Raw genomic sequence first — 26051 nt, forward strand, 5'->3', positions numbered from 1 at the left:
CTCAGTTTAAGATGAGGGAGTGTCCTCCTCTAGTGAAGTATTTCATGTGCAGACAGCTTGCGGGATGTGTTCAAAGCAGAGGGACATTATATGGACCAGATACGGTGAGTCTCATGCAAGGGTATATCTCAGAGGGGAGTCTGAGCCACTCTCTCAGTTTATGGGCCTTGCCTTGGGAGGGGCCTCAAAACCTTTGAGCCAGCTCTAGGTTCATCTGGTTTCTACTTTGATGATGATGACTTACTAATATTTATTAAATTTGTATACTGTCCTTCATCCTCAGATCTCAGGGTGATTCACAAGATAAGAACACAAAATACATAAGAAAAACAAGAACAAAAACCAATAACCCCCCACCCCTCAAGAACACATTTAAAAGGCCATAGATTGTTTAATCAGCTGAAGGCTCTGGTTATAGAGAAATGTTTTTGGCTGGTGCCTAAAGATATGCAATGAAGGTGCCAGACGAGCCTCTCTGGGGAGAACATTCCACAAGCAGGGAGCCACTGCAGAAAAGGCCCATTCTCATGGTTGCCACCCTCCAGGCCTCTCATGGAGGAGGCACACAAAGAAGGGACTCAGATGGTCAGGTGATCCTTGACTCCAGGGCGTATTCTGGCCACAGCGAAAATTCTGAAGTGCATGTGTATTGCCTTTAGTTAATCAAGTTCCTAGTCCAGTATCTACCGGTAATTGCTAGAATGCAGTTCCAACTTTTAGTGGTGTCAAGATTTATTAATGCATATTACTTTTAGCACCCTGTTATACTCATCAGCAGACTGGCTAAATAAAAGAATTCATTACACTCCATGCCCAAATGTGAAGCTTGTTCTTCCTGAAATTCTAGACCCTTTCCCCCAGTTTCTTTCTCACTTCATTTGCCCTTGGTTATCTGTATAGGCCATGGGATGTTGTCTGACTGTTGGGACTATTGGGAGGCAGGCAGACAGAAAACCAAGAGGGGAGGGAAGCAGAATCATGTGTCCTGGAAGAGGGCATGGCTGGCTGGCTGGCTGCCTGGAAGAGAGGAAAGGGGCACTCCACACTGGCATTTTGTTGCAAGTCTCATTTGTGTTTTTGTTGCTCAAGTCTCCTTGGTCTTAGTTTCATTTAGTAGTTCATAGAAGATACTATTTGGCCCCAGAGCTCCTTTGTATTGTAGAAGGATGTGTATCTCATTTGCATGACTGGCAAGGAAAAGAATTGTGCATTAAAAACCTGTTCCTGTACCTGAGATGCCCATGCTTATTTGGTTGTTGAACTGCAGAAATGAAAATGCTCTCTATCTAAATGTCATCTATCTAAATAAGCATCACAGATGCATGGCAGAACACAGCAGCATTGATAAAGGCAAAATATTGTAGTCACAGTGGTGCAGTTTTATTATCTGGCTCTTGCTAATTGTTTCTCATTGTGAAGCTCAGTTTCAACATTTTGCAGAAAATGTAATAATAGATCCAATAAAACTTTCCCTCTTTACCTTTTGGATTACATGTTGGGACTGGTAGGGAAAACACTAATGAGAGTACTCTCTGATTTAGGGGAGACTGAAGTATAAAACTGCCATTGTTTTATACATTGTTTTATACATTGTTTATACAGAGCGATGTAACCAACTCCTGGCTCAATAAGCTCTCAGTGTAAACACTGACAGAGACAACAGAGAAAGGAAGATGGAAGAATATATGCAAATACAGTTACAAATCTTTAGACCAGATTCTGTAGGGAAGAGAGCTAAGGCCTTATGGCAAAGGATTTGCAGAAAAGGTGGGTTTTGAGGAGGGATTCAAAGACAGAGAATGAGGTGATTCCATGCTTCATAGGTGTTCTGTGGAAGCAGGAAGTTAAAGCCGAATTCCCCCCTCTTCAAGCTGGCGTAGTTTTCAGCATAGTGCCAAGCTGCATTTCTGCCACTGTGGAACTGAGACAAGTAATATACAAGTCTGAGGTGACACAAATCATGGCTTTCCATCAGTATTTTTCCAGATCAAAAGCCACATCCTTTATTGAAGACTTGGACTGTACATTTAGTAGAGTGGCACAGTTATTTTAAACAACCGTCCCTCCCTCGTTGTATTTAATGTTGTGTAAGGAGATTTGCACGGTACAGATTATGTAAAACAGAGATTATGTAACAAAAGTGCTTCTGTAAATCTGTTCCCTGCAGAGGCTTGCAGTGGGTGAGAATGTTTCCTTGAGCGCAGTGTGACAAACCCAGTATGTATACAGTTGGGAGGTCAGATTAATGAGCAATATAAACTGTGTCCAAATAAGGAAAATTTAACTTCAGTGCTTTGCTAAAGTGCCAAACATTCCAGGATGTGGAAGATGCCAGTTTGGTTTGGCGTAGCTATCTGCAAGACTGTGTTTAGCTGGTATAGCTGAAAAATGGCCGTACCCATTGGATACTGCTTGTTTTCTTAATTAGATTGAGTGCCAGCATTTACTTGACAGGTGTTAGCCACGTGGCCATTTGCAGGTGTAGCATTCCCAGTCTCCTAGCCAACAGGAGATCGGTAGCACACTGTAACTTTCTCATTTTCCTCTTCCTCTCTCATAAGCAAATTTCCTCTGTCTCTTCCATGTTTTGCTTTAGCCTTAGTGCATAGTGTATTATTAGGGATGTGGTGTTGTGGTCTAAATCACTGAGCCTCTTGGGCTTGCCAATCAGAAGGTCGGCGGTACAAATCCCCGTGATGGGTTGAACTTCTGTTGCTCTGTCCAGCTCCTGCCAACCTAGCAGTTCAAAAGCATACCAGTGCAAGTAGTTAAATAGGTACTGCTGCAGCACTCTGGCTTCCATTGCGCCAGAAGCAGTTTAGTCATGCTGTCCACATGACCCGGAAAGCTGTCTGTGGACAAACGCCAGCTCCCTTGGCCTGAATTGAGGTGAGCGCTGCATCCCATAGTCACCTTTAGCTGGACTTAACCGTCCAGGGGGTTGTATAGTGTATTATTATTATTATTATTATTATTATTATTATTATTATTATTTATTATTTATGCTAAGTCTCTCTCAGGGCCACGTTTATATGTTATTTCATGGCAGGACCACATTGCTGCACTCACCCCATAGAAACATTTGTGTTACAATTTTATCTCTTGCCAGTATTAATCAGTGTTTTCTCTTAAGCTGATTTGTGGTTGTGCTCATGTTACCGCACCATACGTCTCTATTTCTTAGCCCCACCCCCCACCCCCAAACTTTTTTTCCTCTGTCTGTACCACAATGGGTTTTGAGTGTACTCCTGGATGCTGCCCTGAACCTGGGTTCCCAGGTTTTGGTGGTGGCCAGGAGTGTGTTTGTACCATTATGTCTCGTGCACCAACAGCACCCTTGAGGTGGTGGATCTGGCCACAGAGATGCATGCCTTTGTTACATCCTGATTGGACTACTGATACAAGCTCCACATGGGGGGGGGGTCTTTGAAAAATGTTCAGAAGCTTCAGAGGTTCCAAAATGCTGCAGTCATACCCTTGACTGGTAGGGCTTGGCAATGTATCAATACATCATCCAACACCAGTTTGTAGACCACATCATGAGAACCGTTTCAAAATAATTGAGCTGGCAATGTATTGCGAAGCACAGCCTTTAAAAAATCCAGGGGGCAGTGTAATTGTGCAGGAATCGTAGCTGGCTGCTTCTTCCTTCTCTCTGTCTAGGGAGGAGTGGAAGGAGTTTGCTCTTTGAACGCAAGGGCTCGCCTTCCTTTGAGAGGAGGAATCCACTGCCCAGATAGCACATACCTATTAAGCTCCTTGACTGCTCCTTCGCCCAATCTCCCCCTCCCACCAGCATGAACGCCAAACACAGCTCCTTTGCCCGATCTCTACCCCCCCCACTACATAGTTCCATGTTTCAGACATCATGATATATCACTAAATTGTGGTGTTTAGCTGGTGATATATCATGTTGTTGAAAACAGATACCACCCAACCCTGATTATGTCCTATAACACCCTATATGGCTTGGGCTCGCATATCCTGGGTGTTAAAATCCTTGGATGAGCACCTTCTTGGATGAGGTCCATCAAAATGGGAGGCAGAGTTGGTGGAGACATGAGAGAGAGCCTTTTCTGTGGAATTTCCTCCCATGAGAGGCTAGACTGGCTCACTCTTTGCTGTCCTTCTACCGGCAGGCTAAGGCTTTCCTGTTCAAGTTACAGGTAGGTAGCCGTGTTGGTCTGCCGTAGTCAAAACAAAATAATAAAATTCCTTCCAGTAGCACCTTAGAGACCAACTAAGTTTGTTATTGGTATGAGCTTTCATGTACATGCACACTTCTACTGGAAGGAATTTTTTTATTTTGCTTTCCTATTCAGATAGGCCCTTGAAAACTAAGGTGCAAACAATGCTGGCCACTGGGCTGCTGCCAGGGCAAACTACACTTTAATGCTAGTTTTAAATGCATTTCGGTTTATTTTAACTACTCCTTTTAGCTAGTTTGTTTTTATTACTTTGTATTTTATAATTATGTGTTTGAATGTTGAATCCCAGTGTGGTAAGAATTTACCTCTACATCACCTGTTCTTGCCGAAGTGAGGGAACTTTGTTAAATTAAAACATGGAACCAGGAGAAAAATAGCAAGCTTAGTGGTCCAGGGACCAAGTTAATTAACACTACTGTGTAGTAGGACAGCCCAGCTTAATGTGGTTGCCTGAACAAACCTCCAATTAGGAAGGACTGTCCAGAAGAGATAGGTAAAACGTAAAGGCAAAGGACCCCTGGACGGTTAACTCCAGTTGAAATCGACTATGGGGTGTGGCGTTCATCTCCGCTTTCAGGTTGAGGGAGCCAGCATTTGTCTGTACATCTTTCCGGTTCTTGTGGCCAGCATGACTAAACTGCTTCTGGTGCAACAGGACACCATGGCAGAAGCCAGAGCGTATGGAAATGCTGTTTACCTTCCCACTGCTCACACTGGTATGCTTTCACTGGTATTGATCTGCTCACACTGGTATGCTTTCAGAATTCGACTGGAGCTAACCGTCCAGGGGTCCTTTACTTTTTTTTTTAACCTTTATATATAACACTGTACATAAAGAGCCATAAAATATCTTAAACATCCTTCTACATACATCAATAAAGGTTACAAATCATGGGATGTATACATGCATGGCTCCATACTGATATCAGCTTCCCACATTTACATTGGGGTGCCCCAAGCCATTTGGTTTTAACTATCACACTAGTTGCCTTGGCAACCAGACCTTCATTGAGAATGGAAGAGGGTCTCCCACCTCCTCTTTCTAGGCCTCAGATAGCTTCAAGGAGAAATGCTGGTTGTCACCCAGATGCTAATCCAACAAATAACTTTTAGCAAAGCATCATTTGCCCCTCCAGGGTCAGATAAGGCAAGAAGGCTGGTATGCAATGTTTACACAGAAATACACAGTATAGGAGGAAGGCATGAAGGTTACAAAATGCAGGCACACAGGAATCATTCATTGATGCATTCTATCTAAAAGGTTAAATGCAATAAATACTGAAACCATTAAGCAATATCAAAATCTAGATCTAAGGCCGGATCAACTATATCATCACCAGTTTGGGAGAAAGGCAAGTTTATATAAATGCATAATAACAAATGTGTTAAATGACTCGGGACTGCAATACCTCAAGGACCTTCTGTCGCCATATGAACCAACTCAGATCCTGCAATCAACGTCTAAGGTCCTTCTTCGTATGCCAGCTCAAGGAGAGGTCTGGCAGGTGGAAACACGAGAACAGGCCTTTTCTGTAGTGGCTCCCGGTTTGTGGAATGGTCTTCCTAGGGAGGGAATTTTTCATTGATCATTTCAACTAATTCATTGACATCAAGGAGGTGAGATTTAATCCTTACCTCTTAGTTACAATTCTGCTAAACTAGCCCCTCCCCGTGTCATAGTTAGCACCGATGGGAACATTTTTTAAAAATAGAAATTGCAGCAAAGGGCAATTTTCAGTACAATTGTGACTGGGACAGTAAAGTTAAATCTCCCCTCCACATCTGCCGTGGTCCTAATAAAAATAATGCCCTCTGTACCAAAATGTAAACCATGTAAGAGGGGGACAGATGGAAACTCCAAAGTTTTGAAAAACTAAAAGGGAAAGTGAGAGATTGGCTTCATTATCATCAAATAATGGAAGTGTTTAAAACAGATAGAAAAATTGGCTTCCAGGTGGAAAAATCAAAATTAGAGACTGAACTGTTAGAACCCAGTACTAAGAATTTGTCAAGAATGTATAGCTTGCTGTTGGAATGGAATACACAAGATGAAGTGGTTAAGTCTGCAATGATTAAGTGGGCACAGGACATTGGTCATAACATTTTGTTTGCTGACTGGGAAAGGTTGTGGACCACAGGTATGAAATTTACGGCGTGTAATGCCTTAAGAGAGAATATTATGAAAATGATATACAGGTGGTACATGACCCCAGTCAAGCTCGCAAAAATTTATCACTTGCCCGATAATAAATGTTGGAAATGTAAAGAAATTGAAGGAACATTCTTTCACCTTTGGTGGACGTGCCCAAAGATTAAGGTCTTCTGGGAAATGATCTATAATGAACTGAAAAAAGTACTCAGGTACACTTTCCCTAAGAAACCAGAGGCCTTCCTCCTGGGCATTGTCGGCCAATCGGTGTTAAAGAAAGACAGAACATTTTTTATGTATGCTACAACAGCAGCAAGAATACTCATCGCAAAGTACTGGAAGATGCAAGAACTACCCACCGTGGAAGAATGGCAACTGAAGGTGATAGACTATATGGGATTGGCAGAAATGACGAGCAGAATCCGTGACCAGGGAAGCGATACGGCGCAGGAAGATTGGAAGAAGTTTAAAGAGTATCTAAAAAAAAATGTAAAATGAATGAAGGTTAGAAAAATGTTGGATTGGTTATTAAGGGGTTAAAAGCAGTAAGGGATAATTGGAAGAAAATATCTGTTACTAAAAGTATTTTAAAAGTAGGGAAAGGATTTGCTGAAAATTGAATCTGAAATTAGAATACAGAAAGGGAAGGTATGAGGAAGTCGTGAAAGTAAGCTTAAAGAAAGTAAAAATTGAGGTTATACGTGTTTTATCTTTTGTATTTGTATGTCATGCCTTTTTTCTTTTTTTCTTTTTTCTTTTTTTGTTATGGTGTTTGTTAAAACTTCAATAAAAATTTAATTTAAAAAAAACACAAAATGTAAACCATGTAGATATTTATGTTTTATTAAAGTAATAAATAAGCAGTATTAAAAATAAAAAAAATAAAAACATGAACATGTTCAGATTCATCAGGTATTTACGCTGGACCATTTCACTCCTCCTGACCTTTGATATGTTCTGTCTATAGAAAATAGTTCTATTTAAGCACATAAAGCTTATTAAGATAAGATAAACCAATCATAAAGATGTTTGTGTGTTAATGAAGAGATAACTAAGCAGTGTTGCACCTGCTAGCTAAACCTGCTTCTAGCCAAGGTGACAAACTCTGGTTTGGAGCTAACCAAGACCATTGTCAGAACCAAAATTCACATAATGGGAATTAATAGAGCATGAACATGTAGGGTGCTCCTGATTTCTTGTCTATACCTGGTTTTACATCTGCATTGAGTCCACAGGCTTTCCCTAGCACTAAAATTTATTAAAACTGGTTCTTGATGCCATGCAAATAAAAATAAAATAGATGGTGAGTCTTATCCTCTTGCCTGTGAATCTTTGTAAATGCAGTGCATAGTAATTAGAGTGATAGCTGTAATTATGTTGTCAAGTATGCATTTTTCCCATAGCAGCAATGAAATTGATATAATAGAAGCTGTATTGTACAACATGAGGTGGGCACAGATTCTGTTCTGAGACGCACCCAAGTGCATAGGGGTCATTCTGTTGCTCATGTTGGGAAGCCTTCCCCATTGAAATGAGGGTCAGACCGTCCATATTTCCCCACCCAACCCCCACTCCTGATTTTAGTTGAATGGAAATCTCACTATTTTTTCATTTTGTAATGTTTTTATGCATTACAGAGCCTTTAAGAAAAACTGTTACAATTGCTCCTGAGTCCCCCCACAATTCATGCTTCTATATATTTTGGAATGTGATTTTTCTTTCTGTCCTTTTTTGTTCTCTATACGTTTGGATGCCTCTCAAGGTATTGGCACCAAACTTGGCATAAATTTCGGGGGGGGGGGGCGGCGTTCTTCGTTGATGTTTGGATATCAGTCACCATTTTGAATCTTGCCTGTTAAGATATTGTCATGAAACTTGACATAAGGATTCCCAAGGTGGGCAACAATCTCCATTGCTTATTGAACACTTGGCGCCATTTTGAATCAAGATGATAGACCAAAGCATAACTTTGTTGCTTGTGATTTTTTTGCACGGTTTGGCCACTTCATGAGATATTGTTGCCAAATTTCCTTCCTAATTTCACCATCTGCAAGTAGGGTGGAGAATATTTGGGTGGGCCTTTTTGCTCAAATCCTATAGAAAATTGTCTATTTGGGTTAAGACAGTGATAAAATGTTTGGTTAGAGATCTACCCCATCCTCTATCCCAAAATATAGTTAATATAGTGCAATGATGGAATGAATATTAAAACATGTTTATGTCTGTAATATAGATGTTCTCTTTGGTTTTAGTCTAGTCCTAGGCAACAAGATTGGTTCCCAACAAGCATGAGATCTCTAGATGTGGAAATATGGTTTGGAGTAATGTTCATAGTGTGTATGCATTTCTTAGTTAGTAATTTTAGTTTGTATTGTATGTAAACATAGAACAGTGCTTAATGCTGGGTCCCAAAATAAAGTCCAGCTAGTTCAGTATTGTATTCGCTGATTGACAGTAGCTCTCCAGCACTTCCTAGTACTACCTGTGAATTCCAGGGATTGAGGCCAGGAACTTTTTGCATGCAAAGTGTGTGCTCTACCACATCTTTGCAAACTGGGAGCTCTGCTGAAAGGCAGTATATCCATCATTTAAATTAACAAATAAGATGCCACTGGGCTACAGTGCCCTTGAAAGTAGTTTGTAAACTAAAGTCAGTACAAAATATAGCAGCTAGATTACTAACTGGGCCAGGACATATAGAATGCACCTCACCAATTTTAAAACTACACTGTCTCCTCATTTGTTTCTTAGTCCAAGTTTTGGTCTTAACCTTAAAATTCCTAAATGTCTTGGGAACAGACTACCTTAAGAGTAGAACCCATGAGTAGCTCTACAATTTCTAGACTAATTCCTGGAAGCCTGGAAGTCATGCCCTCTGACCTGGAAGTATTGTCCTCTGTTCAAAGTGTGTATGGATGCCAAGCTATTGTACTCAAAGCAGGTTTTAGCTCCAAACTCTGTTCGAATTGTGGCTCCCATTACATTCTGAACTTTCTGTAGTGTGTTTTAAGGAGTGAAGATTGAGACCTAATTCCAGAATCTGGCTGCATTAACTAGTTTAGAAATGTGGATTACTACAATGCTTTAAAAAAGGGGGTGGGTGGATTTGCGATGTGGAATGATAAAGGCTGGACACACACAAGACTCTTTCACTGTCATATGAACATGGGATGCAGACTGTATTCAAGTCTTTAATGGAAAATGCATGACAGACTCATCAGCTGTGCTGGTAAGAAGCATGCTTTGTTCACAAGATGCTGAATGTGGTCTAATCCCTGTCTCTCTCTTTCCTTTCTTTGCTCATTGCCCTGCATTTACAGTAACCTATTGAGAGCCTTGGAACTAGTTTAAAGGTCTCATGGGCAGCGCAGTGCTCCATGCTGTGGATGCTGCTGTGTTAGAACAAATGTTCCTTGGTCTTAGCTTTGTGGGTGGAATAATAAGCACATTAAACAACTGCAAGTGGAGGAACAGAGAGCATTTAGCCTAATGGCAAGAACACTGAAAGGGATAGGCTGAGAACTAGGAAGATGTATTGTTTGTGTTTTGCCTTCAGGACTTGACTGTTGCAATATGCACTCTTGCAGAACGAAACTTCCTGCCTCTTGATCAGGGGAACACAGAGCATCAGTGCTCCAGCATCTGTGTTGGCTCTCTGCAGCATTCAAGGCAGCATCATTCAAAACTCTGGTTTTAATCTCTGAAGCTCTAAGTAGTTGGCAGAACCACAAGCAACTGGGTTTGTGCCCTGGAAAGGCCCCAACTAGGGTGCCCAAGATATTTTAAACTTTAAATCCCTTCTTTTGAATTGATGCAAGGGATCCTACCATAAAAAATTATGTGGTTTATATTTTGTCCCCCTGGGTGAGAGCCCATGCTAGCTAGCCCTAGAACAATTATTCTGTACAGCTTCCTTGCATGATAATCTGGATCACTAAAGCAGAGCTGGAGAGCATGGGCTATAGTGCAGGGAATTTGGTTTGGAATCCTCTTCTTCCAGCTTCCAGTTTAAGTAAAAAATAGCTAATTCAATTAGAAATGTTTCCCCAAAAACATGTTCTTTGAGCAAATACTCACTTTTTCTAAGCATTGTAGCTTAGATAGGAAGACGGTGTTGAGTGTCTTGGGAGATTATTCAGACAGGAGTGAACTGGAGGGCTTAGAAATCACAAGTGATCAGTGCTGAAGGATGCAGTTTTATTGCCCTGTATATATGCTTATGCTTCTCTATGACTAAGCAAAAACAAAACACATTATATGCAAGAAGCGCATAATTGCATGATTTTTATAGGTACAGGATTGCCATCAGTTTGGATTGTCTTAGTGGAGAAATTTTATTTATTATTATTATTCATAGTAGTAGTAGTAGTAGTACAGCATAATGCACATGGCCTTGCCTTAAATATATAGTTGCAGGTAGGTAGCCATGTTGGTCTGCTGTAGTCGAAACAAAATAAAATAAATAAAATAAAATAATAAAAAATTCTTTCCAGTAACACCTTAGAGACCAGCTAAGTTAGTTATTGTTATGAGCACACAAGCTCATACCAATAACTAAGTCTCTAAGGTGCTACTGCAAGGAATTTTTTAATTTAATTTAATTTATTTTATTTTGTTTCAACTTCAATATATAGTTGCGCAGCACCCCAGTCTCCAAGCTGTGTGGGATTCCAAGGGTTCCATGTACTTGCCCAGGGTCTGAGTTTGCTTTTGGAAATAAGGCACAGCAGAGACTGTGGTGTCTTTATGATATATGTTTTATTCACACATATATACAACCTGAGCGTACAATGGGGGGGCTCACATTGCTGCAGCCTTGGATTCAAATAGTCGGCCCACATTGTGCTTGTCTGGCACCCAGGAGTTAGAAAGGGTGTCCAGGAATTAGAAGCAAGGTCCCCACAGACTTGTAACAATCTCATATGTCCTTTGCCCTTCTACCCGTTATTTGTCAAGCTTTCTGTGATTTTTATCTTTTTCTTGCAAGGGCAAAAGCATTGCCTGTCAGAACTTTGAAGCTGCAAAGGGGCTTGTGATTTCATAACTGGCGTTCTGGAATAAACACTCTAGAAAAACCTCCTGAGATAAACATTTTCTCTTTGGCCCTGAAAGAAGTATTGAGCAAGTATGGCTAATGCTGGGGATAATATACAATGCTAAGAGCAAGAGGGGGGAAAGATACTATAGAACACACAATCACATCAGGGTTTCCCCCCTTTCTCCCATGGAAGGGGGCGGGAGAGGAAACACAAATAGAACATGAATGGGACAAAGTCTTTGAAGTCCTCTACTCAGGCTTTTCTGATTCCTTAAGAAACATCAAATAAATCTTTCCACTGCCACCCCACTTAACCTTTTGGGGATTGTGACCCCACAGCTAGCACTCAGTGTCTTGTGGCTTTTCAGCTGATGCTTTCAGCTCCGTTGTTCTACTGCAAAAGGTCAGAGAATCAGAGAGAATATCAAGAGACATATCAGTGTATTTGAGGGCAGTTTTCTTTTTTCTTTTGGTTTCTCCTTTGTGTACTATAAAGGGTAATCCTTGAGGACTTAGATGAAATGCTGAAGGACAGTCCATGCTTGTTCTTGTGGTATTGTAGGGGAAAAATATCTGTGATATTTAGGCAAGCATATAAGCTAAATTGTGTGCATGTTTACATGAACTGAATTCTGACATTGTAAATTTAGTTACTTTACAAGTACAGGCAGTGACCATATTAGGCATGTCCAGTTGATCTCTGGTCACTGATGTGTGGGTCCTTTTGGATCTGGAAGAGGGTGGAATGGGGTTGGGCACACTTATACGCGGGGACTGGGAATGGAACCCGTCTATATTGTTTTTCTTTCGAAAAGGAACCCCCCAAGTCTACTTCAGAAATGATCCATAGTTATCAGATTAATTTGTTCTACATCTGCTGAATATCTGAAAATTGGTCTGAGCTGTAGGTTGGGCCTTGGTGTGTGTTGGTAACTGAATTGCCAGATGCCAGAACCCAGTGAGCTGTGTGGTGTTCCTCAAAGTTACATGCCAGTTTTAGTTGATAATCTATTAATTGTGTTTGCAAACCTTAATTGGTTTAATTAAAACTAGTTGAGCTTTTTGAATGTCTGTGGTAGCCTTGGGAAAGGAGCAGGGGAGAGAATATGTCAGTCCTGACTCCATATAAGGTAATAGGTACCCCTGCCCGTACGGGCCAGTCATGTCTGACTCTGGGGTTGCGCGCCCATCTCGCTTAAGAGGCTGGGGGCCAGTGCTGTCCGGAGACACTTCCGGGTCACGTGGCCAGCATGACGAAGCTGCTCCGGCGAACCGGCACCAGCGCAGCACACGAAAACGCCGTTTACCTTCCCGCCATAAAGCGGTACCTATTTATCTACTTGCACTTAAGAGTGCTTTCGAACTGCTAGGTGGGCAGGAGCTGGGACCGAACGACGGGAGCTCACCCCGCCGCGGGGATTCGAACCGCCGACCATACGGTCGGCAAGTCCTAGGTGCTGAGGTTTTACCCACAGCGCCACCCGCGTCCCTTGGCTCCATATAAACTCATCCCTAAATTCTCATATTTTTCAGTAGTGGTTCTTTTGTGCCAGATTCAAAACTTGGAAGCTTTGATGGTTCTGCTATGGGTATGGAATGTATCACAACAGTGGTATGAATATGTAGTCCCTGCTCTCTGTGATCTTTTGTAGCTATCTGGTGTACCTGAACTATTCAGTTAAAGTATATTATTGGTAGTTCTTAAATATATATTTTTAGCTTTATTTTAGTAAATAAAGTGGAGGAATTTTCTGCACCATTGTCTATACTAGTGTTAGAAGCTCAGATATATAAGCTACATGCCAGATGACTCCTTCAACCAGGTTGCAGTCACCTAAATGGAATGTCTAGTACTCTTTGCAATACCAAGTTCACATTTTATTAGAGCTATTTGATGTGATCAGAATTTGGGCTTATCTCATTTAATATTATTACTCTTCTTCTGTCTTTATTTAATATTCACATGGTAGATAGATTGCATGAGTTGACTGCCATAAGCACACCTCAGCAGCATTGTTGCAATGAACCAAGTGAGGGCCAAATATCTGGACAGCTGGTTCACATGGTTAGTTCACCACAAGCATGAACAGGTGAAATGAATCTTCATAAATTGATCATGAAGCTTTATTTATGCATAAGTGAATTAGGCCTAATCCCTAACAAGTCACATAGTCAATGAGTATCAGATCTAGTGGTAGCCACTAGTGGTTGCAAAGCTAAGCAATTTGAACATCACCAGGATTGTCTATTTTAATATGTAAATAATAATACACAGCATTTATATGTGCTTTTGGTGCTTAACATATGCTAGATTAGTAATCCTAACAACATACTGTGAGATGTCAGAATTCTTATCCCCTGTTGGAGATGGACAGTGCGACTGAGAGAATACTGATTTCTTGTAGGTTGGGGGTGGGAATCCTGTATATTTCCAGATGTTGTTGGACTACAACTCCCATCTCTCAGACCTTTCAAAACAAGCAATCAGCCAAGGCTGGCAATATTTCTTTGTGCTCTGTGCTGCTGTCCAGGGTCCTGATTGCTTCGCTATCTCATCATTTCAAAGTCCCTGTGCTGACCCAGAAGAAATAGACTTAATTGGGTGGGAAGCAGCCATTGACACAATGTTTGTGTGTGCAAGTCAGCTGTTGCATCAGTTGTGTGTGAAGGCACAGCATGGTGGTCCATTCTAGGAGAAACAACAATGGGAATGCAACGGTCCCTTATAGGCCCTCTAGCCACTTAAAAGTGAATTGTGAGTTGTCTTTGTTTACAGCAGACATGTTTCCCTTAAACTGAAGCTGAAGCAAACTGTGTTTCTTCCCACTTTTATTCATTTTTGCATATCTGCTGATTGCCTTAGATATTACCTATTCACAATGTAATTTTTTTTAGCTTAGCTTGGTAAATATGAATACCTTTTCTTTCTGGAAGAGTGAGAAATGCATTATGCTCAATCATAGCCCCATTGCTTTAGGTCAAAAATGTATTCACCATCTGCTATGTAATAACACAGAGCAGTGCTTTTAATCTCTGTTATTTAAATAGGTCTAATAGAACAGGCTATTTTGACAGGAGCAGATTGTCACATAGGCAATCAAGATGCCTCTGCTGTAATTCCCTCTCCTCTGCAACAGTTAGAACCATGTTTTCCTCTTATTTATTGATTACACTTGTCAATATCCTTCCAGGATACAACTCCTCCTAAGACTGCTTCTAACAACAGGAGCAGGAAAGCACTTGCAGCAGAGAGTCAATGGGCCTTTCCCAGCCGACATATTCTTCCTTGCAGAGATCCCCAAGTCATTTTGGACTCCCCCTTCCAGAGAACCAGCCTCTGCAACTGGAAGAACCTGGGGTGGTGGTGAGGATTTGCAAGGTTGAATCAGCATGTCTAGGAGGGATGAAGCACCCAGCCCCTGCAAACCCCATCGTGGCATTTGCCTTAGCTCTCACTTTGCTTCTAGTTATCCTAAATATATTCATTTGTGAACTGAAGCCATCTTTTCTGTTAAAACTTCTTGTAGATACAGTTGTTAAATGCTGTGTATAACTCGCAGGTTCTGCTTTAAATGATGAACAATGTCCTCTTTTCCCTTTCTTTCCAGTATTCAGAGGCCAAAAAGCAGTGCTGGTACTTTGAAGGGGTGTATCCTACATATTATATGTAAGTGATCCTCCTTTTCTCTCTGTGTTCATCTGTGGATGTGTGTGTCTGTGTGTTTACAATGTTGGGAGATAGATTTAAGCCATGGGTAGGCAAACTAAGGCCTGGGGGCCGCATCCGGCCCAATCGCCTTCTAAATCCGGCCCATGGATGGTCCAGGAATCAGCATGTTTTTACATGAGTAGAATGTGTCCTTGTAGAATGTGCATCTCTGGGTTATTTGTGGGGCCTGCCTGGTGTTTTTACATGAATAGAATGTGTGCTTTTATTTAAAATGAATCTCTTGTGGGGCATAGGAAGTCGCTCAAATCCCCCCCCCAAATCTAGTCTGGCCCCCCACAAGGTCTGAGGGACAGTGGACCAGCCCCCTGCTGAAAAAGTTTGCTGACCCCTGTTAAGCTCTTTATATCAGCACTTATTCTAGAGCAGTCATTCCCAATTAGCTAATTATTGAGGACCCCCTATTTTTCAAAAGCCAAACCACGGACCCCCTACTTTTGCTATTTTTGATAACTGTATGGTAGTTACCTGTGCAAAGCAATTTTTTGAAGAAAATGTGGGGTGGCCCCTAAGAAGCAAAGGTATACTAAAAAAACAGCCAGACCATAAAATTTGTGATATTACCACAAATTGCCTATCCCTAGCCAGGAGGGAAACACTATCTCCATTGCTCCATACAACTGAATAATAAAAAAGCAATTGCGTTCCTAACTTGCAAGTGTTCCATATGCAGAAGACTTTTTATATGAGAGTGTTCAAACATGCTATTCCTTACCTGTAATCTGAGATGGTACATTTTAGCAAAACTTTGCAGAAGCTTCTGCTAACTGAAGAATCTTCAAGACAGAGGTGAAGGCTTGGTCAGGGCTTGATAAAGTATTGGTGAAGACTGAGTAGAAAACAACTGGGATTTCATCATGTTGTTAGTAGTAGTAGTATTAATAGTAGTAATTTTTTTTTATTATTTAGGCCTCCTGTGCCCAAATTTCATCCCTGGCTTAAAGAGATTAATTAGTTTTTATTCTTGCTGATTATCCAATTGGAGCAACCAATTTTTGAATTTATTAGGATTCTACCATACATATGTTTCCTCCCATCCCAAAATGTAGCCACATACCTGTAGCTTCCCACAGAAAACAAGAAAGCAACATCTGCACAGGCTGCCCTTTGCACTAAATGGGCCTGGGTGATGTATTGTAAGTAAGCATGCCATCCATAAACTAGGTCAAATCCTTCAAGATCCAAAATAGTTGGATTTTTCAGCTCCACCCAGCACAAACAGGCTGCCTCATAATACATTTTCAAATCTGGAAGAGCAAACCCTCCTTTGCTCTTTGCATCAATTAGAATTTTACATTTAATCTGGGGCTTTTTCCCTTGCCAGATGAAATCAGTTATAGCCTTTCTCCATTGCTGGAAGCAATCAGTACCATTTATCACAGGTAACGCTTGAAACAAAAATATCATCTTTGGTAAATACTCATTTTGATTGCCAATATTCTTCCAGGCAGCAAAAGCTTCATCCAGTTCCATAATTCAGTATTATTTTACTGTAATTATCGTGAAATAAGTTCAAATTTCTAGGCACCAGCCAAAGTCCCAAATATTTGACTTTCTTTTTTGCTTTAAATCCAGAAATCTTTTCCAAATTTTATTTTGCCCACTTCCCCAGATTTTTAATTATCATTTTGGTATTTTCTTTATTGGTGTACAAACCAGTCAGGCTGCCAAACACTTTTGGGCCTCCAGGACCTTGGGAACACTTTGAAGAGGAGACCTGGTCTTGTTCTGTTGTGTTAGCATCTAATCTATAAACACTGGGTGAATGAGCTGTCATAATGAAGATTTCCCTCTTGCTTTTGTGCTTCTGTTATGTCTAACCAGTGACATATTGAGATCTGATATTCTCCAACTCATTAAACACATTGTATGCTTGGTCATTGTTCAAAGCCTGTTACTGTATACAAAGAGAAACGAGGTGTTCTTAACATGTTTTTTCCCCCCTGCAAGTCCATGTGGGAGAGGGAGACATCCCAAGCCTCTTGGCTTTGTATTATTTGATTTATGTTCATACTCGAATAGTATCTGCAGGTTTCTTTGTGTTGCTTTCTGAGAACTCTGTATTCCATGAACAGATGCTTTTTAAACTCGCCTAGTGTCGGGGACTCTGGGGCTTGAACTGGCAACTTATGAACAGGCTGGGATCCAGTCTAGTGTGGCACTGTGTCCTAAGGCTTCAAAACTCACATCCAGAACAGAAGGGGTTCCTGTGGTTGAAAGAAAATACTAAACTTCTGGATTGAACATAGCCTGATTATACTTGCATACAGAACCAGATCTTTGTGTGCATTTGTTTGTTTATTTTCTGTAATAATATCCCTGCAATGCTCACACAGTAATATGGTTTAAACATTGCTGAAACATTCATTGTTCTCCATTTGTTCCAGTTATTTGTAGGACTAGAAAGTCTTAATGCCATTCCACAAATTGTGTGGTAGCACACCAGCGTTCACAATGAAGAATTTGCTCATGGCAAGGAGCTGCAGCCAATGTTGGCTTTCAAATTTGTGTACCTGTATGATACATGTCTTTCTAAACGTGCTTCTTTTGTACCATATATGCTTGCAGTGTGAAGCAGGCCTCTGTATCTGACTTTAAGTGATGTAAATTGGTCTTGCAAAACGCTTCCTAACAACAGGTCAGACCTTAATTCTTAGCACTCTCTTCCCACAAATTAAAATACATTTGAACTCACTACTAAAGTTGCTCTTGAACATTGTAGTAGAAAGGTAGGATAGAAATGTGAAAAATAAAGTACTAATTCAAAGAAATATTTTATTTCAGATATAACTTTTGGATTTCTTTTCCAGCTCAGCATTATTTTGTTTTTCTCCTGAGTCCTCAGGATGACACCACTTCAGTGCTGCACAGCTTCCCTTTTCACTTACCTTGTTTTCTCTCCTGTTTCTTTGATTTCCCTCCAGAGAAAGTCTTGCTTATGTTAATCTCTTCTTTTACTGCATTTGATTCATGGACATTTCCTAGCTGCCTTCAATCCTGTTAAAAGGCAGGATATGTTAAACAACCAGCACTGAAGTTTCTTTTTACTTTGACTCCTGGTGAAGAGCTTTGTGAAAATGGGTCCAGTGATCTGCCAGCCATGACTCAGTTCAGCCATCTTTAAATTGTGTGGATTTCCAGTTTTATTTGCTGTTTGGCAGTATATCAAATTAAATAAGGTTTTTCATGCAGGCATTTTGTGACTAGCTGGTATAGTCATTTATAGTACAGTCCGTTAAAATACCTTACAATATACAACTGAATTTTTGCATATTATTAATATTGATCTGATTTTGTAAATATTTCCATTAGTTGTTGTTTCTGGTGTTTTTAACCTTTCAGAGTCTATACCTTTTCATTTTTCTTTTGGTTGACCTGTATTCGCATACAAGTATCTGCTTGATGCTGCACTCGTGTGTGAGAACCACCCCAGAGTCACCTCCTGTTTTAGAAACTACGTATAGGAAATTAATTCAAAGCTGTGGGTGTATTTCTTTTTATCTCCTGGAGAATCCCAAGTGGAACACCATGAATATGATTGAAATAAAAATCAGTTGCATCCAGAGTTGAGGACTTATCTGTATTAGTGACTACAATTGTAGGGCATTAGCAATGTTGGCTTCTTTACAGGCGCAAATTAGCATTGCTCTCGAGTCTCAAGGGAGCATCCCAGCCCAGCTGTGTCTTGTGCAACCATAGCAACACGGTACAGCTACAGTACAGCCTCCAGATGTATAATGTCACAAATGACATTCTTAGATCTCTCTGCATTTGAATTGTTGCATCTTCCACGTCTGTTCTTCAGCTAATGTGTTGACAGCTAAAACCATGAGGCTTGACAGAATCTTAGCCCACTGAGGTTTTCCTTTCCTGTCAATGCCTTATTCTCCCAGGCTGCATCTTTGCTTTGCAATCTCCAAATGTCCTCTTCTTTTTATTCTTATGCAGATGCCGCTCCTATGAAGATTGCTGTGGTTCAAGATGCTGCATAAGGACTTTGTCTATCCAGCGACTATGGTATTTTTGGTAAGGCAATGATAGCTATTGATAAGTTTAGGGTTGCATCTTCTAATTGGATTCTCTAAGGCATGGGTAGGCAAACTAAGGCCCAGGGGCCAGATCCAGCCCAATCGCCTTCTAAATCCAGCCTGCAGATGGTCTGGGAATCAGCGTGTTTTTACATGAGTAGAATGTGTCCTTTTATTTAAAATGCATCTCTGGGTTATTTGTGGGCAGAGGAATTCATTCTTTTCCCCTTAAAAAAATTTGTCCCCCCCCCCCACAAGGTTTGAGGGACAGTGGACTGGCCCCCTGCTTAAAAAGTTTGCTGACCCCTGTTCTAGGGCTATATCTACACTACGAATTTATATCAGTTTTAATTTGAATGTAACAATAATTGGGTTCCCCTTGAGAATCCTGGGAACTGAGGTTCAGGGCAAGTGTCGTGGGTCTCTGCTGGAGATCCCCAGCAATTACTTTTATCTATAAGCTGCCTTGTGTCCCTGTCAGGGGGGAAAGCAAGGTATAAACTAACTAACTAACTAACTAACTAACTAACTAACTAACTAACTAACTACTACTGCTAGTAATAATAATAACACTTGATGAGGAAAAGTATTGTAGAATGAATAGACTGATTTATTATTTGAACATATCGTGCACAGGGATGTTTTTGCCAGTCACAGCTAGACAGGAAATAATTAATCTTTTCCTCCCCAGCTGTGGCTCCACACCACCCATTACCTAAAGTAGGTAATCTAAGGTTTCTTTCAGACCTATGTGATCTAGGGGTGTTTTTGATGTAAGTGATCATCATGGGTGGGGGGAGTTACCTTTTTCTCTCCCCAGGTGTGACCCCCCCCCAAAATCACTCCCTATTCTTCAGGTAAAGGTAAAAGGTAAAGGGCCCCTGACCATTAGGTACAGTCGTGACCGACTCTGGGGTTGCGGCGCTCATCTCGCTTTACTGGCCGAGGGAGCCGGCGTACAGCTTCCGGGTCATGTGGCCAGCATGACTAAGCTGCTTCTGGTGAACCAGAGCAGCGCACGGAAACACCATTTACCTTCCCACCGGAGCGGTACCTATTTATCTACTTGCACTTTGACGTGCTTTCGAACTGCTAGGTTGACAGAAGCTGGGACTGAGCAACAGGAGCTCACCCCGTCGCGGGGATTCGAACCGCCGACCTTCTGATCGGCAAGCCCAAGGCTCTGTGGTTTAACCCACAACACCACCCGCATCCCTCGTTCACCCGCGTTCTTCAGGTAGCCTTGAAAAAAAGCCTTCTGTTGGCCACAAAATATTTCTGGGCCCAATTCAGGGTGCTCACATCAGTGTTTAAAGCCCTACATAGACTGCTTGCTTCCCTACAGACCCTATTGGGTGTCAAGCTTGGCAGAGAGGGACCTCTTAATAGTTCTGCCCCCCAAGAAGTTGCGGGAGGGCCTTCTCTGTGGTAGTCCCTAGGTGGTGGAAGACCCCTCCCCCCCATGGAGATGCATCTATCAACTCCACTATACCATTTTCAGTGAATGCTGAAGATGCCCCTCTTTACCCTGACCTTTGACACATGAGAGGTATATTTTTTAGGACCCACCTTCTTTCTGTGATTGTAAGTTGATTTAGTTTGTTTTTAATGCTGTGTTTTCATTGCCATAATCTACCCTGAGACTTTAGGATGAGGGGTGGGTAAATAATAATAATAATAAGTAATAATAAAAAATAATAAAAAACAAAAAACTTGGATCTGCAATTAACTACTGAGTAAATGTTTAGGGTTTTTACAAATTGTGCAAACTCTGGTTAAATTTGTTCCTTCTCTCCTTCCCCTTTGCTCAGGTTCCTTCTGATGATGGGAGTTTTGTTCTGTTGTGGGGCGGGGTTTTTTATCCGAAGGCGGATGTATCCTCCACCGCTGGTTGATGAAACAACATACAACGTGTCGTATACCCGGCCACCTAACCCCTCTGCAGCAGGTCAGAAATTGCATCCTGCTACTAGTACTGCTATGTGAGACAATAATTATTGGCCACAGACTACTGTTGTGATTGATCTGAGGATAATATAACCAGATGCTTAGCATGCAAGCATTTATCAAGGCAGACCAGTGAGTAACTTATTCTATAGCCATTGCTGAATGCTGAAAACCAGGAAGTCGCCCGTATGTGTTTGGCCAAGTGATCACTTAAAACCGCATTATACTATATAATTCTCTCCTGCTGGTTTTTCTCTTTCCCTGTGCCTGCTGCTTCCTGTGGCAGGAAATATGGAAGAGAACAGCAAGTACTGAACTGTTCCTATGTAACAATTAGAACGAATAGAAATTATTAAGTGGCCCAAAAACATCCTTATTGCTGGATGACGTTAAATTTTGAAAATGATAGAAATGAATTGCATTAGAAGTAAAGATGTACAAGCTCCCCGCCCCATCTTTGGCTTGAGTGATCCAGGGTGGGGGGTTTCAAGAATGCCCTCCAAGTATAGGACTGGGAAGGTGAATAGCAAGCTTAGTATTTGCACTGGGGTAGGGAGGGGGAAGCTCTGTGGGTTTACTGTGGGGGAATATCAAGGGGGTTAGAGAGTGGAGCAAGCAGGGGTGCACCCATTTTTTGTGTGTGTACATATAATACATATGTATTATAGATAAAGAAAGGGATTTATTTGAAGTGAACAAGTTGGTGCCTTGAAAATCATCTGTGACTCCTTTCAAATATTGACAACACAGACCAATGCCCGGCATTACTCTTTTGTGTCTCCCACTTTTAGGAGCCCAGCAGCCGGGGATGGCATACTACACAGACCCAGAAGGAGCTATGATGAATCCCATGGCTATGACTTACCATGTCCAACCCAAGTCCCCACAAGTGAACCCAGTTTACCCTCCTCTCCCTTCTTACTGTAATACCCCACCACCACCATACGAGCAGGCGGTGAAATCCTCCACTTAACCTCTCTTCTCTGCAGTGAACAGTGACTTGGGCAGAAGAGAGCAGGCTTGGGAGCAGCAGAAGACTTGCGAGTGCTCTGTTGACCTTTGCTCTCCTCCTAGTTAGCACTGTTTGGACACTGATGGATGTGCAGCCCCAGGGGGAATTCTTTTCTGATGTCTTCAAAGCAAGAATGAAAGTTTTTATAGTGCTTTTTATTGGAAGCCTATATTTAAATTCCATACACTTAAAAAAAATGGTCTTTGTGATTTAAAGACATGTATTAACATATTGATGCAGCACAGTATGGTAATAAGCACAAAACAATGTATACCAGCCTAAAAACCTTGGAGTCACTTGTATTTTAAATATGGGAAACCAGGAGCGCAGGACAGGAGGTAATGGCAGAAGCAAGTGAAAGATGTGAGATGAGTGATGTTTGTTAATCAAGGAAGCGACTGGATCATGCCGACTCCAAGGAACTGTGGTAAGATAAAGTTCCAGGGCGGAAAAAGATCCATTGCCCTGCTTCACTTGAACAAACACTGGGTGGAACAGGATTATAGCAGCTCTGCCTGTGGTCCAACCCTAGCGTCTTAAATCTGGCTCCCCCTTTTTTTTGCTGACAGTTGTTTTGGGGAGGAAAGAGGTGTCTTGCTGCCAAGAACTAAAATTGTGATGTACTGTTGATGGTGTGAATATCATAGCAATTGTGTGGAAGGTAAAAATGTTCAGCGCCAGCAATGATAAGCAGAGGTCTAGCAACAAAAAAACTGATTGCCTAGGAAATATTTATTCTCTAAAGAGAATTGATAAAATAAAAGGGGTAGTCTTTGAATCAGAGTTTTCCTATTGACTTTGGGCCCCTTTGGATGACATTATTTAGGCGTACACTGAAGATATTCATTGTATGCATCTGAAAATGTGTGACAGATGTGAATGGCACTCAGCAGAGCTCCAGGATTGGTTGCAGTAGCCTGCTAGGTATACACTTGATGGTTTTGCCTTTCTTTGTGTGATGTGTCAGATGACCCATAGGTAATATTTGGATGTTTAGTATTCCTTCTCCGCATTCCTCTGGGGCCTGAGTCTTTCATTTTTAACATGGTAAAGTTGCTTCAAGGTGACTTTTACTCATTGTTTTTGATGTGGTGGCTGATTTATTCAAAATGAACTTCATAGGAGATGTAAGAGTTACCAAATACTAGGGAATGATTGCAGTTTTCCAGGATATGATGAAGAAATGATGTAGAAATTTAAGACCACTAGAAAACAACAGATTCATTCCATATCATGGTGAGTTTATTATTATTATTTTTTAAAAAGAATACTGGAATCTTCCATAGTTTCTGCTTGCGATAAATGTCCTTCATTTGTCTTCCATTCTTATGCCCTTCTGGGTTTGGATTACAAAGATTCCACCTGCACTTGCTTCTCAGTCTCTTGGTATGTTGTAATTGCAGAGCAGATGAGACCTTGCTTAGGGTGGCCAGGTTGCAGATTTCCCCATGGCTTTGTTTCCGCTCCTGAACTGGGAGGCCAGGCAGTGGCCGTTTCTCCCATAGGCGTCACCCACTTTCCTTCTGTTCACTCACCTCCTTCACCTGCTGTATCAACCAGGCCCCTCAGGCGACACACCAAAGTATCGGGCGGAGACCCCGGGTGTAGGCACACGCCACAACAACGTACCCTGGTCTTCAGTTTAAGGGAAAGTGGGAATCAGTATGCAATTATGTTTAAGGGACTTGAGCGGTGGGCTTTTCTCTGTCTTAGAAAAATGTCTTACAGTTATTATTGAATGTGATCATAGAATCGTAGAGTTGGAAGGTACTACAAGGGTCGTCTAGTCCTACCTCCTGCAATGCAGGATTTTTTTGCCCAACATGGGACTCAAATCCACAACCCTGAGATTAAGAGTCTCATACTCTTCTGACTGAGCTATAATGGGCAATATTATGAAAGCAATATTTAAAACAAACTTTGGTTTTAATATACTCAGAGCCTTGAATGAGTTCTAGTGTTGTGCAGTAATCAAACAAATACATTTTGAAGAAATGTCTCACTGACGATTTCATTTCCCAGAAGGTGGAAGAAGCAACAAGGGGACCATCTATCTTGGACCTGGTCCTCACCAACAGGGAGGAAGTGATCATGTCCCCCTGGGTTTCATGATACAAAGGCAAGGGAAAACTGAGTGTAGTTGGACACACGCTCTGGACTTTAAGAAGGCCAATTTTGAAAAGCTGAAGGAGCTCCTGGGTTTGATCACATGGTCAGAAATGCTCAAAGAGAAAGGAGTCCAAGCAGGATAGGAGTTCTTGTCATCCTGGAAGAAAGTGACAAGTGGGGTGCCGCAGGGTTCTGTCCTGGGCCCGTTGTTGTTCAATGTCTTCATAATAATAATAATAATAAATTTTATTTATATCCCGCCCTCCCCAGCCTTAGCCGGGCTCAGGGTGGCTAACAACAATAAAACAGTACAAAAGTACAGCATAAACAACACTCTAAAATCATTCATTCTAAAATTAATAAATGACTTGGATGAAGGAACTGAGGGGATGCTCATCAGATTTCCAGATGACACCAAATTGGGAGAGGTAGCTAATGCCACAGAAGACAGAATCGGGATTCAGAATAACCTTAACAGCTTGGAGAAGTGGACCCAAACTAACAAAATGAATTTCAATAGGTTCTGCACTTAGGCAGGAAGTACCAGATGCACAAATATAAGATGGGGACACCTGGCTTACTAGCAGTTCATGTGAAAAGGATCTAGGTGGACCACAAGCTTAACATGAGTCAACAGTGTGATGCAGCAGCAGAAGCCAAATCCCCCCCCCAAAAAAACCTAGTGCTATTTTCAGATGCATCAACAGAAATGTAGTGTCTAGATCAAGAGAAGTAATGGTACCACTCTATTCTGCCTTGGTCAGATCACACCTAGAATACTGTGTCCAGTTCTGGGCGCCACAATTTAAGGAGGATGTTGACAAGCTGGAAGGTGTGCAGAGAAGGGCAGCCAAGATGATTAAGGGTCTGGAAACCAAGCCTTATGAGGAATGGTTGAAGGAGCTGGGTATGTGTAGCCTGGAAAAGAGAAGGCTGAGAGGAGATATGATAGCCATCGTCATATGTCTTAAGGGCTGTCACGTGGACGATGGAGCAAGCTTGCTTTCTCCTGCTCTGGAGGGTAGGACATGAACCAAGGGCCTCAAGTTACTAGAAATAAGATTCTGACAGTAATCTCATTTCTGACAGTAAGAGCTGTTTGACTGTGGGATGGACTCCCTCAGGAGGTTGTGACTCTCCTTCCTTGGAGGTTTTTAAGCAGAGGTTGGATGGCCATCTGACATGGATGCTTTAGTTGAGATTCCTGCATTGCAGGGGGTGGACTAGATGACCCTTGGGATCCATTCCAACTCTCTGGTTCTACAAAATTAAAGACCTTTAACACATTAGATTCTTAGATGTATACCTAGGCTATTTAAGTGTGTACCTACAAATCTAGAAAGTGTGTGCACTGAATGTGTCATTGCAGACACTTCTACAGGAGCATTCACAAAAAAGGCAGAATTGTCTGACACATGTAATGTGAAATGGCCCTAAGGCTGTAAACTAGGATACGGAGAAGGGTTATTGCTTAGTTTTTGTATCCGTTTTTATTATGTATTTTGTGTTCTCATTTTTATGTTCTGAACCGCCCTGTGATCTTTGGTTGAACAGCGGTATACAAATTTAATAAATAATAATAAATAACGTGAACTTTGGGTGACTTGCATCAAAGTAAATTTGTTTAGGTGTGTGCAGTAAATACTAAATTCTAGATTTAATCACTGTTGTTTTGAAATCAGCTTTCAATGTTTCTCAGACTGAACTGGAGTAATGTGTAAGCTTCACCTTTCATTTGCACCTGTGGCCCATGCAGATCATTTGAACACACAATGTACAGCTTCTCAGATCGAACCTTTAATTGAAAATGGCTGCTTTATATTACTCCCAACA

General features: G+C 41.4%; 1 protein-coding gene across 1 annotated transcript in view; it reads left to right on the forward strand.

Moving 5' to 3' along the window:
* Window positions 1-25816, forward strand: part of VOPP1 (VOPP1 WW domain binding protein) — a 37860-nt gene extending 12044 nt beyond the window's left edge. The window contains exons 2-5 of the mRNA XM_077916544.1: window positions 15004-15062; window positions 19071-19148; window positions 20962-21098; window positions 21889-25816. Coding sequence (XP_077772670.1) covers window positions 15004-15062; window positions 19071-19148; window positions 20962-21098; window positions 21889-22070 — 456 coding nt within the window. The 3' untranslated portion in view covers window positions 22071-25816. The remainder of the gene's footprint in view (window positions 1-15003; window positions 15063-19070; window positions 19149-20961; window positions 21099-21888) is intronic.
* Window positions 25817-26051: the final 235 nt, after the last annotated feature.

Source organism: Podarcis muralis, chromosome 12 (genome assembly GCF_964188315.1).
Source record: "Podarcis muralis chromosome 12, rPodMur119.hap1.1, whole genome shotgun sequence".
Taxonomy (NCBI): domain Eukaryota; kingdom Metazoa; phylum Chordata; class Lepidosauria; order Squamata; family Lacertidae; genus Podarcis; species Podarcis muralis.